Source organism: Ceratotherium simum, chromosome 9 (genome assembly GCF_057802395.1).
Source record: "Ceratotherium simum simum isolate JZ-2026a chromosome 9, ASM5780239v1, whole genome shotgun sequence".
Lineage (NCBI taxonomy): Eukaryota > Metazoa > Chordata > Mammalia > Perissodactyla > Rhinocerotidae > Ceratotherium > Ceratotherium simum.
In genome coordinates this window covers 77387922-77402576 of record NC_141908.1, presented here as the reverse complement: position 1 = coordinate 77402576, position 14655 = coordinate 77387922, and the positions used below count along the sequence as shown (strand labels likewise).

The window sequence follows — 14655 nt, the reverse complement described above, 5'->3', positions numbered from 1 at the left end:
TGACTAAGAGTTGAGTTGGTGGAAAGTGTGTGTGTATAGACTATACTTTCAAGAAGTTTGGCAGTAAAGGGAAGGAGGAGGGCCGGCCCCATGGCTTAGCGGTTAAGCGCGCGCGCTCCGCTGTTGGCGGCCCGGGTTCGGATCCCGGGCATGCACCAATGCACCGCTTCTCCAGCCATGCTGAGGCCACGTCCCACATACAGCAACTAGAAGGATGTGCAGCTATGACATACAACTATCTACTGGGGCTTTGGGGGAAAAAATAAATGAATAAATAAAATTATAAAAAAAAGGGAAGGAGGAAGACAGCGCAGTAATGTAAGGATGAGAAAGGATTAATGAGAGTGTGTGTGTGTGTGTGTGTGTGTGTGTGTGTGTGTCCAAACAAGGCACTCAAAATGCCAACAACCAAGGGAAAGGCCAGAGTTACAAAGTCTTAACTGATTTCTGTCCTCATCTGATCAAAAGAGATTACAAATTTTCAAGAAATTCCAGAGACAGGTAGGAGAACCGAAAAGGCAAAGAAATGTGTGTGTCCCCACCTGCAGCCCCAGCACAGCAACAACAACTTGGCTAGGGAATAAAGCAGGAGACAGGAGGTGGTAAAGGACAACTCACCCAGAGCTGACCAGCTGGCAGAGGAGTCAGCTACTACTATACTTGCATATAACCCCCGACAAGGTTATATGCAAATATAGTAGTAGGTTACATGTAAATGAGCTCTCTGAACCTCAAAACAGAAACTCCTATCTTGACAGCATCCTACCAGGAGGAAGAAAAGGGGCTAAGACATGATTCCAGACGCAATGATGGAAATTCATTATACTTTGTAGAAAGTTTATTAGATGTTTAGTAACACAATTTAAAAGAAGCCTGTACGCTAATCTAGTTTAAGAACACCACCCTGGCAAGTATCGGCAGGAAGAGTCTGAAAGCTCTTTCGCTCTGCTTCCTTGCTCAAAAGCTAGTAATCTGGGTGTGATTTCCTTCTGGTTGAGTGTTACACAGAGAACGGATTTCCTGACAGTTGTTTGTGTCTCTCAAGATGTGTGAGGGCAGCTGTAAGTTTGCATGAAAGCTATCAAAAAGGAAACCTAGAACACTCTACAGAGGTCATCTTTATCCTTCTAGAGAGACCATATGAATTTAGAATCCTTCCTTTCTGACCGAGGCGTGTTCAGGCCCTCCTCCGCTGGCTGGTAAAGAATTTATTTCTGTGATAAAACCTTTTGCAATTGCAATTGTAGATAAGGCAGCCATACTAAGCTCTGGTATGGAAACTCATCCGGGTTGCTCAGCGATTGTCCTTTATGCACTTCAGAAGGCTGGCCTGATCACAAAGTCCAGTAGAGATCGACCTGGATTATCTGAGGCCATAACTCAGCCACAATTCTGACGTGAAGAATTAGATCTCCTTCAGAATAAAGCTGAGATCATTTGGAATCCAAGAAGGAAGTGCAGTTTTCCAGAATTTGACCTGGTAATTCCACAGTTCTATGCCACAACTGAACACAGTGACTTCTCCTTTTACTGTTGTACCGAGTGAGAAACACATAAAATCATTTGGCTACTTGAGCATGGGCCTTCGATGACCTGAAAGCTAATTTAGCAGGGAGATAAGCGTTTGGAATAGTCCTGACCATAAAAATGTTTCTGTAGAGGTCCAGAACCCGTGGAAACAGCAGAGGGAGAAATACATTCCCCAGCTTTTCTTAGTGGGAAATCATGGACTCCTTTAACAAATGCCTTTCTCCTCATCTGCCACCCCGTGGCGGGAGGTCAAGACTCCTGTCCTGCTGTACGGAGAGGTAGAACCACAGAAAGTGGTCTCATTTAATTTATAAACCCTGAGACTGGACGATCGTGAAACGATGCCCAAAGTTGGGAAAGAATATTATCAGAATAACCTGGAGAGCTTTTCAAACTACAGGAATCTCCTCTAATGTTGAGAAATTCTGCATTTAAGGTAAAATGCTGTCACTTGAGCAGGTAATCATTTTGCACCAATGCAAACGCAAGCACGTGAAAAAAGTATTCTCTAAAACAAAACTCCCCGGTTTTTTTTTTTTTATGAGGAAGATCGGCCCTGAGCTAACATCTGCCAATCCCCCTCTTTTTGCTGAGGAAGACTGGCCCTGGGCTAACATCCATGCCCGTCTTCCTCTACTTTACATGGGACGCCGCCACAGCATGACCTGACAAGCGGTGCGTCGGTGCGCGCCCGGGATCCCAACTGGCGAACCCCCAGGCCACTGCAGCGGAGCATGCGCACTGAACCGCTTGCGCCACTGGGCCAGCCCCAAAACCCCCTGGCTTTTTAATTAATTCTCCAAGAACTCATGGATGCTTAGGATATATGTGTGTGTGTACTTAATATATATACACACACGCATATATATTTACTTATAAAAAGAGGACTAAATGGGGAATAAAACAGAGAGAGTGTAAAAATAATATAAATAAATATTTAATAAGAGAGTGTAGGTGCCGGCCCAGTGGCTTAGTGGTTGAGTGTGCGCCTCTGCTGCTGGCGGCCCGGGTTGGGATCCTGGGTGCGCACTGACGCACCGCTTCTCCAGCCATGCTGAGGCGGCGTCCCACATACAGCAACTAGAAGGATGTACAATGATGACATACAACTATCTACTGGGGCTTTGGGGGAAACAAAAAAAAAAAAAGGAAGAGGAAGATTGGCAATAGATGTTAGCTCAGAGCCGGTCTTCCTCAGCAAAAAGAGGAGGATTAGCATGGATGTTAGCTCAGGGCTGATCTTCCTCACAAAATAAATAAATAAATAAATTAATTAATTAATTAATTAATTAATTTAATTAAATTAAATAAAAAGCTAGTGTAGGGGCCGGCCTGGTGGCGCAAGCAGTTAAGTGTGCACTCTGCTTCGGTGGCCCCGCTCGGGCAGGTTTGGATCCCGGCCACGCGGTGATGCACCACTTGGTAAGCCATGCTGTGGTGGCGTCCCATACAAAGTAGAGGAAGATGGGCATGGATGTTAGCTCAGGGCCACTCTTCCTCAAGAAAAAAAGGGGAGGATTGGCATCAGATGTTAGCTCAGGGCTAGTCCTCCTCACAAAAAAAAAAAAAAAAAAGAGAGAGTGTAGTATATAGTGGCTATATACTCTGACAATGTAAACATATTTCAACCCTAAAAACAAATGGGGAGAGAATGGGTATAGCACACACAAAATAAATGTCTCAACTGTTGTGAATAATAATATTGGTGGTAGAAGTATTAATATTGATATGCTGGGAGTGTTGTATGTGTATTGCGGGATAAAAGAAATCATCATGTAACTAATTCTATCATCCCCTGTGACATGAGGACCAGGATTCTCAGTATGGAAAAAAGAAGATACAGATATAATATAGAAGAGATTAATTAAAACCATGAATTTGACTTGAAAACAGCAGTATAAATTCATGAATTATTTTATATTAAAACAAAGAAAAAAAATAGACACACACACAATTCCTAGCACTATCCTTTGGAAAAAAAAAAAACTAGAAGCAGTCATCAACGCAGAAGCAGTGAGCATCTCCAGCATCTAGTCTGTAGTCTTGAAATAACATTTCTCATAAAAAGCAACCAGAGCTTTTTGGAAAAATGATGGATTCTAGGTCTGGGCAGAAAATGTACAAAATGAACCTGACAGATCTTGTCATACCAAGGCTACTAGGGTAATGTCAAAATGACTCAGGAACCAACTTGAAGAGGCTACCACTAGGCAAAAAATGGGACAATTTGAACTTCAATAAGGATAATAATTGCAAAGTATTGAAACACATGAAATAGGTTTAAATCCATGAGCTCAAATTTATATATTTTTTATAATGGGTCACTTTCAGAGAATGACAGGAAACCAGTCAATTATCTTGAACACTGGGTAAATAAAAGAAGGTATCAAGGATTTATACATAAACTATGACTGAGTAACCAAATAGTAGAGGAGGAGAAAACGAAATGATAGAATTTTAATATCTCTATTTTGCAACCCCCAAAGAACCAATATATAGAACTGTTGAACATCAACAGTTGTTAACACCAAAAAAGAGAAAACCAGGCATTGTGTACCTTCTGACGAAAGAACACAACACAAGAACAGCTTTAATCTTGCCAAAAGGATCCAACCTGAGTCTGACAAAGACTCGGAATCTAGCTGCCATTTTGCAGGAAATGCAAAGATGGAGGAGCCCACTGAACTTCACAAGTATGAGCGATCAGTAAAACCTAGACTGGGGGAAATTCTACAGGCCAGCTGTCCTGGGGTTGATCAACAGAAGAAGAAAAAGAAAGGGATTGGAGGGAGGGGAGTTTAACCTGTAGATTAAAAGACACAAAAGAAAAAACTGATCAAGACTAAATTGAGGTCTAGAGATGCACAGGTAAGTGATAAAACCATACAGAAACATAAGAATGTGGTTCCTAATAAAGCCAGGACAGCATTACTCCTGGGGGGTGGCAGGGGCCTGGGATTGGGAGAGAGCAAATGGAGGGGTTTCTGGAGCAGCTAGCAAAATTCAGTTTCTTGACCTGGGTGGTGGTTTCAAGGGGATTAGCCTTATAAGCTGTATGTTTGTTTTGTGTCATTTTCTGTACTCATATTTTGTTGGTTTTCTTTCTTTTAAGAATAAAAAGATAAAAAGAAAAAAAATGTAGAAAACTAAAACAGGAGGATGTCAGGGTCGGCCCGTGGTGTAGTGGTTAAGTGCTCGCGCTCTGCTACTGGCGGCCCAAGGTTCGGTTCCCGGGCGTGCACTGACGCACCGCTTGGCAAGCCATGCTGTGGCGGCATCCCATATAAAGTGGAGGAAAAAGGGCACAGATGTTAGCCCAGGGCCAGTCTTCCTCAGCAAAAAGAGGAGGATTGGCAGATGTTAGCTCAGGGCTGATCTTCCTCACACACAAAAAAATAAAAACAGTACTATTACTTCAAGGCACCTTACAGCCCTTTACACAGCACATCCTCAAACACTTGTTTCATTTGATTTTCACAGAAACTCTAGATGGGAGACACTGTCAGGTCCACTGAAAAGGACACATGGCTCCCTCAGAACTCAACTAACGCAAGTGATGAATGACACATTCCCTCTGCGTGATTCACCACCTCCTCAATTCCCTGCTGTGCCCTGCACAGCTCCATATGTAAAACACGGTGGATGCCAAGAGCAGTTAATCACTTATTGCCTGGTTACTATGTGCCAAACACAGGCCCCAGACTAATGCTTGTGTACACTCTCTGATCTAATCCTCCCAATAGTCCTGGAAGGAAGTAGTATGATTGTCCACAATATGACAAATGAGAAAATGGAGACTCAGAACTGTTCAATCCCTTGCCCCACATCCAGGAGGTAGTTGCAGAACCAGGACAGAATCCAGGCCCATCGACCCCAAAGTGGATGTTCCTCACCACCGTAAGATACTATCTAAACCCTCCTTAAACCCTTTCCAGCATCTTCCGAAACCCTGATTAAATGCTCACAAAGACCCCATTCCATATGACCCACTCACCATCTGGGTTTTTGGAATCATGTCCTTCAGAAGGAAGATCATGCCGTTTAAGTTGTCTGAGTCCATGCCTTCTGACAGGTCGTACAGCAGGTTTCTAGGACACACACCCAAAGAGACAAATAAAGCCTTGCCCTTGCAGAGGACAGCACAGGAAATCGAGTGCTCTCACAAACGTTCTCTCTCATGCGCATGATCACAGCCCTGTGAGTGGATAATTGTTAACCCCATTTTATAGATTCAAAAACTAAAACTTTGAGCTTAAAGTGGCCTCTTAAATTAAGATAACACAGTAAGCAGCAGGGGCAGGCCTTCTGATCCAAGTCCAGCGTTGTTTTGCATCACACCAGCAAGGCATAAAACTCAATTTTGGCATGCCCTCCCCCCAACTCCATTGTAGAAATTCAGCTCACTTTATAAGCCCTTGTCAGAGAGGACCTGGTGCCAGTCAGCTAACGTCCACTGTTGAAAAGGAAGGAAACTCCCCAACTTCTAGACAGTCACATAATCGACAACCAGAAAAACGGAGTATTTCATCACACACTAACACCTCTGCATGCCAGAGACCATTCCTCGGGTGTTTAACCAGCAGAGTGGAGATAACGATTTCCAGAATTCCCTCACTGATCAAGGGTAGCTCAGGTTCTGGGAGCCAGTTTGAGCGTTGCGGCCTGAAGGATTCTCATTGCACAGGCCATAAGAGAACACACGAAGGCTCCTCCTTGTGAGCTTCTCTGATGTAGAAACCACGTCAGCGGACAATTTAGGACAGTGTTGTCTAAGGTCTGACCCATGAGAGGCCTGATGCCTGTATTTTATCTCTTTGGGTTTCACCCAAAAACGTAACTGGACATGGCGTAAGCGATGTCCCTCCCGACCCCAGAGACACATCTCCTTATTCATTTCACTTATTTGGCTCCAAGTATGCATGCCTCTCTTCTCAAGTCGCTGAGTATAGGTGGACACACAGTGACTCACGGGAGGAAGGATGGCTGGGAAGCAGGAGCCTGTGGGCAACCTCAGGAAGTGAGGAGCGAAACAAAGGGAAGCCACCCAAACCCTGAGCTGGGTTTTGAAGCTCTGCTGACCTCCCAACCTCTCATCTCACTAGCACCTAAAGCTGCGAGAACTCCTGGTTTAGAATCACTGTATCATCCAAGGAGGTAGATAAGAAAAAGATCTTGGGGCTGGCCCAGTGGCATAGTGGTTAACTTCACATGCTCTGCTTTGGCAGCCCAGGGTTTGCAGGTTCGGATCCCGGGCGTGGACATACACACCGCTCAACAGGCCGTGCTATGGCAGCACCCCACATACGAAAAATAGAGGAAGATTGGCAACAGATGTTAGCTCAGGGCAAGTTTTCCTCACCAAAAAAATAAATAAATAAAAGAAAAGAAAAAAATCTTAACCCCAGCCTCCTTCCAAAGCCCAGTGCCTGAACGAACACTAAATGGAAAGCCCTCCTGTCTTGACCACAGTCCCCCTCACCTGAACAGAGAAACCCTCCTTCTGGCGGGCAGCAAGCTCTCCACCTGCTCTTTGGTGTAGCAGAGGTGCCGCAGCAGTGACTTCTGCTTGATGATATACAGGAGCTCCGCCAGGAAGAAGGAGTCTTCCTCACTCAGCAGCTCCTCTGTCAAGAGATGGTCAAAAATATGCAAGGCTGAGCTGGACTTCTCTAGCTTCTTGTGGGAGACACAGTCTCGGCAGAGAAACTTCAAGCGTTCCACATCTTGATCCCCCAGGTTTGAATCAATAGCCAGAAGCTTCCCTCGGAAGTTCATTGTACAGTTATCATCCATACTGGAACTCAGGCTTTGAGGTTGAGATGTCATGGCCAGCCTGTGAGAGACAGAGAGGTGGGGCATTAGAGAGAGAGGACACACAGCACCCTAGCTTCCCACGCCCTCCTCCAGTTCAGGCTCCCTCTGTTCCAGGCATTAGACTTTGCTAGAAGAGCTGAAAAATAAAAATCACTGCAAGCTTACTTCAAAAACCAACAGCCCAGAAAACTCAACCCCAATACTTGTACATTAACCCTTTAGGAGGTCTGGAGTTTATGGAACTCAGTTTACCGTGATTTCTCCGGTGGGGGCTAGTCAAAAGGGAGCATGACACAGCACACTTTCTCCCGGTTGGAGTTCTCAATTCATTCCCACCAAACGGCAGAAACAGCACTTAGATTTATGCCTTTCGTTTTAGAAATAAAGCCATCTGGGGGCTTGTATTTCTGAAGTGTCTACCAACCCAAGGACAACAAGATAACACTGCTAACCATAACGGGGTAGGCCTGTGTCTCTCATAATCAGAAGCCACAATCCCAGACCCCGGAGAGAAACGGTTTTAGACAAGGGCTGCTCAGATCAATGTAGGAAGTCACAAATGACCTAAGTAGGTATTTCCACCTGACCAGTTCATAAACGGTGGTATTTTCTACACTCAATTTCATTCTAATCAGAGGAGCAATAAATTGATAAAATTTTTCAATGTAATATTATTCATTCTATAATGACTTGAGGTATATATTCACCAGGCAAGTCTTGGCTATTTAGAAACAAGAAACTACTGTCTAAAGGAAGGAGAACATAGCAAGAAACAAAACATCAATAACAAAGAGTGATTCTATCTAGGTGGTAAGATTATAGATAATATAAATTTTCTTCTGGGTTCCTGTCTGAGTTTCTCAAATTTTATGCAATGAACATATATTACTTTTATTGTTAGAAAAAAGAAACTAAAAAAAAAAAATGCCATTTTAATGTCATCATCCTTGAGGTCTCCCCTCTAGCCGCCCTGTGAGACTAGAAACCGAATGATTGGTTTCTGGAATCATGTTCCTATTCTCACGCATCACGCATTTGCCTTGTAGCTCCCTGAAGATTCCAATCTCCAGCTTTGGCAAGCCTGCACTCCGTTCTCGGACTAGCGTATTCCTGCCGGTAAAAGGCTGTGTTGGAGCCTTCCTGGGGCTTTTTAAACTTTCATTTTTCCTGGCACGGCTAATCAATCCAGGCAGAAACAGTGCCGATGCTGACAAGAGTTTTTGCAAGTTTCTCTGCCCTGAACAAAGGAGAAGGCTAGAGAGGGAGACCCAGCAGGAGAGAGTTAACTACATACCTTCAGATCAAATTCCACCGATCCTCTGGAGGTAAATGGTTCTTGGGGAAATTGCCTGAAAACAAAGCTTTAAAGAGATTAGAAACTTCAGGGTGCTCCAAGTTCCAAGGAAGCTCCCATTTGCGCGGGAAGAGAACTTGAGACTACAAGTGAAAACTAGATCTGAGTAATTTGGTATTAGTTTCCTGCTGACGTCATCAATGCCTCCTATGCCTTTTCCCCTCCCCTTCCCTGGGGTTAGGATAACCCTGACCAACAGCGTCTCCTAAAGGCGGATTCACAACTTTCCCAGCGGGGAGCTCGAGATGTTCCAGGAGAAGCCCAGAGCTCCTACACAACTCCTGGAAGGCACTGAGCACTGTAGCCTCGGGCCGGTCAAGAAAGGAAGTGCTGATTTTCCTAACCATCTCCTGCCCCAAACGCACTTAACTTTAAAATAGAACCCCAAAAGCTCATGAAATAGGGGTCAGCCATCTTAACCCTTTCTCAAATAAGTCCATGTGCAAATCAACAAAAAACATTTTAAAGGCAAAAAAGGGAGGGGGAGTGGGACCAAAAGGCCGTTTGGAGGTATTTGCAAGGAACTCCATTAACAGTAGACAAAACTGATGAATCTGCCCTCACAGCACATTCAGGCCAGCAGGAAAGAGACTTGGAAGACATTATTTCTAATAATAAAAACAATACCTAATGCTTTTTCACAACTACCATGTGCCAGGCATGATTTACTCATTGAATCACCCCAAGTCTCTAAGATAAATACTTTTACTATAATGCCTCTTTTAGGATGTGAAAAGAAGCTTAAGTAGTTTGTCCAAGGTCACCCAGTGAGCTAGTGGGGAAGCCAAGATTTAAACCAGCAAGTTTGGTTCTAAGTCACTACACCATAATTCACCTAATTCAAATGTGCAGAGCTCCGGGAAGAAGTACAGAACCTTAGAAAGAGGTTTTATCTCTGAAAAAAAGTAAGATTTATGATGCTTTATTAACAGATGTATTAAAGTGCCATTTCCACATCCGAGGCATTATCCAGAGAACTTCTGTGTTGAAGAAAGACAAGCCCTGCCCCCTGTGGTGCAAGTGCGCATGCTGCGCTGCAGCGGCTGGCGGTTGGCAGGTTTGGATCCAGGCGTGCACAGATGCACCGCTTGTCAAGCCATGCTGCGGCAGCATCTCATATAAAGTAGAGGAAGATGGATGTTAGCTCAGGGCCAATCTTCCTCAGAAAGAAAAAAAAAAAAGAGGAGGATTGGCATCTGATGTTAGCTCAGGGCTGATCTTCCTCACAAAAAAAAAAAAAAAAAAAAGACAAGCCCTAGTGGTGATGGTTGCACAACAAGGTGAATGTTCTTAATGTCACCGAACTGTACACTTAAAAATGGTTGAAATTGTGGGAGATCAAGATTTGGCCACCCTGAAACATATCTCTTTACCTTGATTGTTTTCTCTGACAGACATTTGACCTCCCCCACTAACTGCCTGAAGAATTTGACATAGTAAGTCCTTCCTGGAACAGATTTTCTATCTGATGGCTGTAATATAATGTAAAATAGATGTTACAATAGGAAAGCCACCAACAGGCCCATCTTATCAAAAATTCTGTCTCTCTGGCCACATTCTCTAGATGGCCCTGCAAGGAGTTACCAAACATTTACATTTATAAGGGAAATCTTCATTTGTAAAGGTATCTCCCTCTCTGTATTGGGAAGAGGGGGGATGACCTCATTTCTAGAAACTTATCAATGTGGAAGGTGAGGCCTTAAATCTGCATAATAACCTTACTCTTGTTTACTGTGCTTTAGTGGTAATCTCCCGTAACTGACTCCCCCCACCCCCAACATCTTCCTTTGTCTTTAGCTGAAGATGGTATTTAACAAGAGAATTTCTGCTATTGTGTTGAGAAACTCAGCGTCCCTGGTTTCGCCCATGTATACATGTTATTAAACTTGGTATTATTTTCTCCTGCTAACCTGTCTTCTTAATTATTTGGCCAGCCAGAAGGACCTTAAGGAAAGGGGCAGAAGGGGATTCTCCCTCTTCCCCCACAAAATGATACATTTTATGTTGTGTATATTTTACCACATTTTTTTTTTTTTAAAGATAAGGATAGACAAGCCCTATCTTGTCCTATCTAAGTCTGAGTCTTCTATTCAGTTGTTCAATTATAACTATTTCTTTCCTTGGGCCATTTGGAGAGGCAATCTGGTGAAACTATCAATTCTTATCCTCTTCATAAGGTACATTAGCTTTTTTAACCTTCATTCTATAATATTAAATATTTAGCAAGCTCTTCCTACATGTAAAGCTCTGAATTGGGCACCGTTGGAAAGCAAAAGTGAATAAAACACCGTGTCTGCCTTCCGTAATCACTGTGACTACTACCATTTCTTGATCCCTTTTTCTCTGATGAACTGTCTAGAGTTGGCACTATTATCCACATTCAATAGAGGAGGAAATCAAAGTTCAGAGAGGCGAAGTATCCTGCCATTATCCCAAAGCTAGGAAGAGACGGGAATTCAGCACTCAAAACTAGGTGTCTCTGATTCCAAATCCCAGCTCCTGATCCCAAGGTTTCTGCTGCCTGTAACTCCACGTGACCTAAGGTAATCTTGGTAACTGTTGGGCAAGGTGTGGTGATGCTGCGAGGGGCTTCACCTAAGGGCCACAGGAGCCCCAAGGAGCAAGGGATGGACCCAGATGGGGGTGCCTTAGAGGAGGAGATATTTGAGCTAAGCCTGGAAGGCAGAGGTGGAAGAGAGACATCTCAAGTCAAAAAACTTTACCCTAGTACTGCTAGCCGACTCAAAGGAAACCCTTGAACCAAGTTACAAAGGGGAGACAGTGTGCCACGTCCTTTGTACTCAGCATTTCACACTTCTTTCCGTTTAGAACACAACTTCTGAGGGCATGGTGATGGGGAGTTGGTAGCAGTGGGAAGAAGAAACATTTCTTACAGCCTCTTTCCTGATTGGTTGCAGTCAACTGGGCCCACACGAAGAGCCAATCAAAACCTTCAGAGCTTTTTACAGTGGTGGGAATCTATTCCTGCCCTGGTGACTGACAAAGGGGAAATACTCACTGCCTCTCTTTCCCCCTGGGGAGGGGGTGGTTGGTGACAGGAGTTGGCTTTCCCTTACATCGAGGATCTGGTCCAAGTTCCCCACCCTCAAAGTCTATAAAAGGAGACTTCACAAAACTCGTGAACTAGATAATGAACACAAGTGACAGTGGAGGTGGGTGTACCAGCTGGAGAGGAGCTCACGCCCCGAGGCTTCACTGCACCCACCGGTCCCGAAGTACTAAAATCTTTGGATTAGCCATCCCGTCCCTGGCTTCCAGGGCCCCTCCCTCCCTCCCTCCTCTATCCACGCTCCAGACCTTCCCAGGACCAGTTTTATTCCGGGTATATGGGAGTACGGTGAAGCTAAGTTCTGAAGGGGAAGACTTTTTCAGATAAGGATCCCAGCACAGATCTCCAAATACTGAAATCCAACATGACCAAGGAATTGCTTGAGCTAAAGCTGACCCTTGAGATCTCCAGATAGTCAACCAGCAGGAAGTTGTAGCTAGACAAGTAGAGTGCAACACGTTTTGTATTCACTCTACTACAAACTGATCTATTTTAACATGTCTCTTTTCTTATTACAAAAGTGGCAAAAAAAAAAAGAAGAAGAAGAAGAAGAAGAAGGGAAGAACTTCCAATATTTAGTGTAGAAAAGTTGGAACATAGAGAAACACAGTTATTCATAGTCTATAACTACTGTTAAAATTTTAGCATATATCCTTTCATTTTTCTCTTTTTGTATTATTTTCCAAAAATTGAGCTATACTGTTTTCTCTTAACAATACATATGTTTTTTTCATATCATTAAATGGTGTTTGAAAACATAACGTTTAGTGGCTACATGATATTCTCTTCCATGGATGTTAACCAATTTCTAATTATTGGACATTTAATTCGTTTCCAATTTTTTGCTATTGTGAACAACGCTGCATTGAAGATTCTTATGGATAAATCTTTGCACATATTTATAATTATTTTCTTAGGATAAACCCAAATGTAGAATTAGCAAGGTGATCTTTAAATTCACCCTTCCCCAGTCTTGTGAATCCCCAAGGCCTTCCAATTCCCCTTTCTTATCTAAGTGGGTTTGGGTCAAGAAGTGAGGTAATTCTGGAGTGACAAAACCTCAAAGTTCCACAAGATGGGGATATTTTTCAACAAACTAGCATTAGATTGGCTAGGGAACTAAGTGGATGTGGTTAAAGGAGCAAAATTTTTTTAACACTGCTAAAAAATGAAACAAAAGATAGAGGCAGAAAGGCCTTTCATTTAGAGGATAGTTTGTTGTTTCTAGGACAAAAAATAGAGAGAAAACTGCTTTAGACTTTGAGTTAATAATTTTTCAAAAAGGCAGCACATGATTTTGCCATGTCTGTAAAAATCTACAACGAGGCAAGTGACAAGAAATGTCACTGATATCAATGTATGCAAAAAGGAGTTCAGTTAAGAGGGCAACACTCCCCAGATCAATCTATATATTCAGTGCAATCACTATCAAATCCTAGCTGCCCTTTTTTACAGAAATTGACAAGCTGATCCTAAAAATCATGGAAATGTAAGGGGCTCAGGATAGCAAAAATAATCTTGAAAATGAAAAACAAAGTTGGAAGACTCACACTTCCCAATTTCAAAACTTACTACAAAGCTACAATAATTAAGACGGTGCAGTATTGGCATAAAGATAGACAGATAGATCAGTGGAATAGAATTGAGAGTCCAGAAAGAAACCCTTACATTTATAGTAGTTGATTTTCCACAAGGGTGACAAGACAATTCAATGGGGGAAAGAATATTCTTTTCAACAAATGGTGCTGGAAATCCACACACAAAAGAATGGGGTTGGACCCATACCTCACACCATATGCAAAAAATAACTCAGAATGGATCAAAGACCTAAATGTAAGAGCTAAAATCATAAAATTCTTACAAGAAAACATAAGTGTAACTCTTCATTACCTTGCATTAGGCAACTGTTTCTTACATATGATGACAAAAGCAGAAGCAACAAAAGAAAAAATAGATCAACTGGACGTCAAAATATAAAAAATTTTTGCTGGAAAGGACGCTATCCAGAAAGTGAAAAGACAACCCAGAGAATGGAAGAAAATATTTACAAATCTTATATCTGATAAGAGACTAGTATCCAGAATAGATAAAGCATACTTACAACTGAACAATAAAAAGACAATCAATTAAAAAATGGGAAAATATTTAAATACATGTTTCTACAAAGAAGATATACAAACAGCCAATGTGCACATGCAAAGATGCTCAACATCGTTAGTCATTAGGAAAATGCAAATCAAAACCATAAGGAAATACCACTTCATATCCATTAGGATGGTTAGAGTTAAAAAAGACGAAAAATAACAGTGTTGGCAAGGATGTTGAGAAATTGGAACCCTCATACACTGCTGGTGTGAATGTAAAATTGTGCAGCCACTTTGTAAGACAGTTTGGCAGTCCTCAAAAAGTTAAACATAGAGTTACTACATGACCCGGCAATTCCACTCCTATGTACATGAACTCAAGAGAATTGAAAACATCCACACAAAAACTTATGAATATGAATACATATGAATGTATGAATATGAATGAATACTCATAGCGGCATCCTTCAAAATGACCAAAAAAGTGGAAACAATCCAAATTTCCATCAAGTGATGAATAAACAAAATGTGGCATATCCATACAATGGAATATTATTCAACCATAAAATGAAATGCAGTACTGATATATTCTATAACATAGATGACCTGGAAAACATTATGCTAAGTGAAAGAAGTCAGACACAGAAGTCCACATATTGTATGATTGGCTTATATGAAATGTCCAGAATAGGCAAATACGTAGAGATAGAAAGTGGATTAGTGGTTGCCAGGGCTGGGGGAGGGGGGAATAGGGAATGATGGCTGACAAGCATGGGGTTTCTTTTTACATAGATGAAAATGCT

At 42.5% G+C, this 14655-nt stretch overlaps 1 protein-coding gene across 2 annotated transcripts in view; it reads right to left on the bottom strand.

Moving 5' to 3' along the window:
• CASP10 (caspase 10) overlaps positions 1–8794 on the bottom strand; it is a 37228-nt gene extending 28434 nt beyond the window's left edge. For both annotated transcript variants that reach the window (XM_087435597.1, XM_087435599.1), the window contains exons 1-3: positions 8639–8794; positions 7010–7363; positions 5525–5618 (exon numbers count right to left, since the gene is read on the bottom strand). In XM_087435597.1, coding sequence (XP_087291723.1) covers positions 5525–5618; positions 7010–7356 — 441 coding nt within the window. In that variant the 5' untranslated portion in view covers positions 7357–7363; positions 8639–8794. The remainder of the gene's footprint in view (positions 1–5524; positions 5619–7009; positions 7364–8638) is intronic.
• Positions 8795–14655: the final 5861 nt, after the last annotated feature.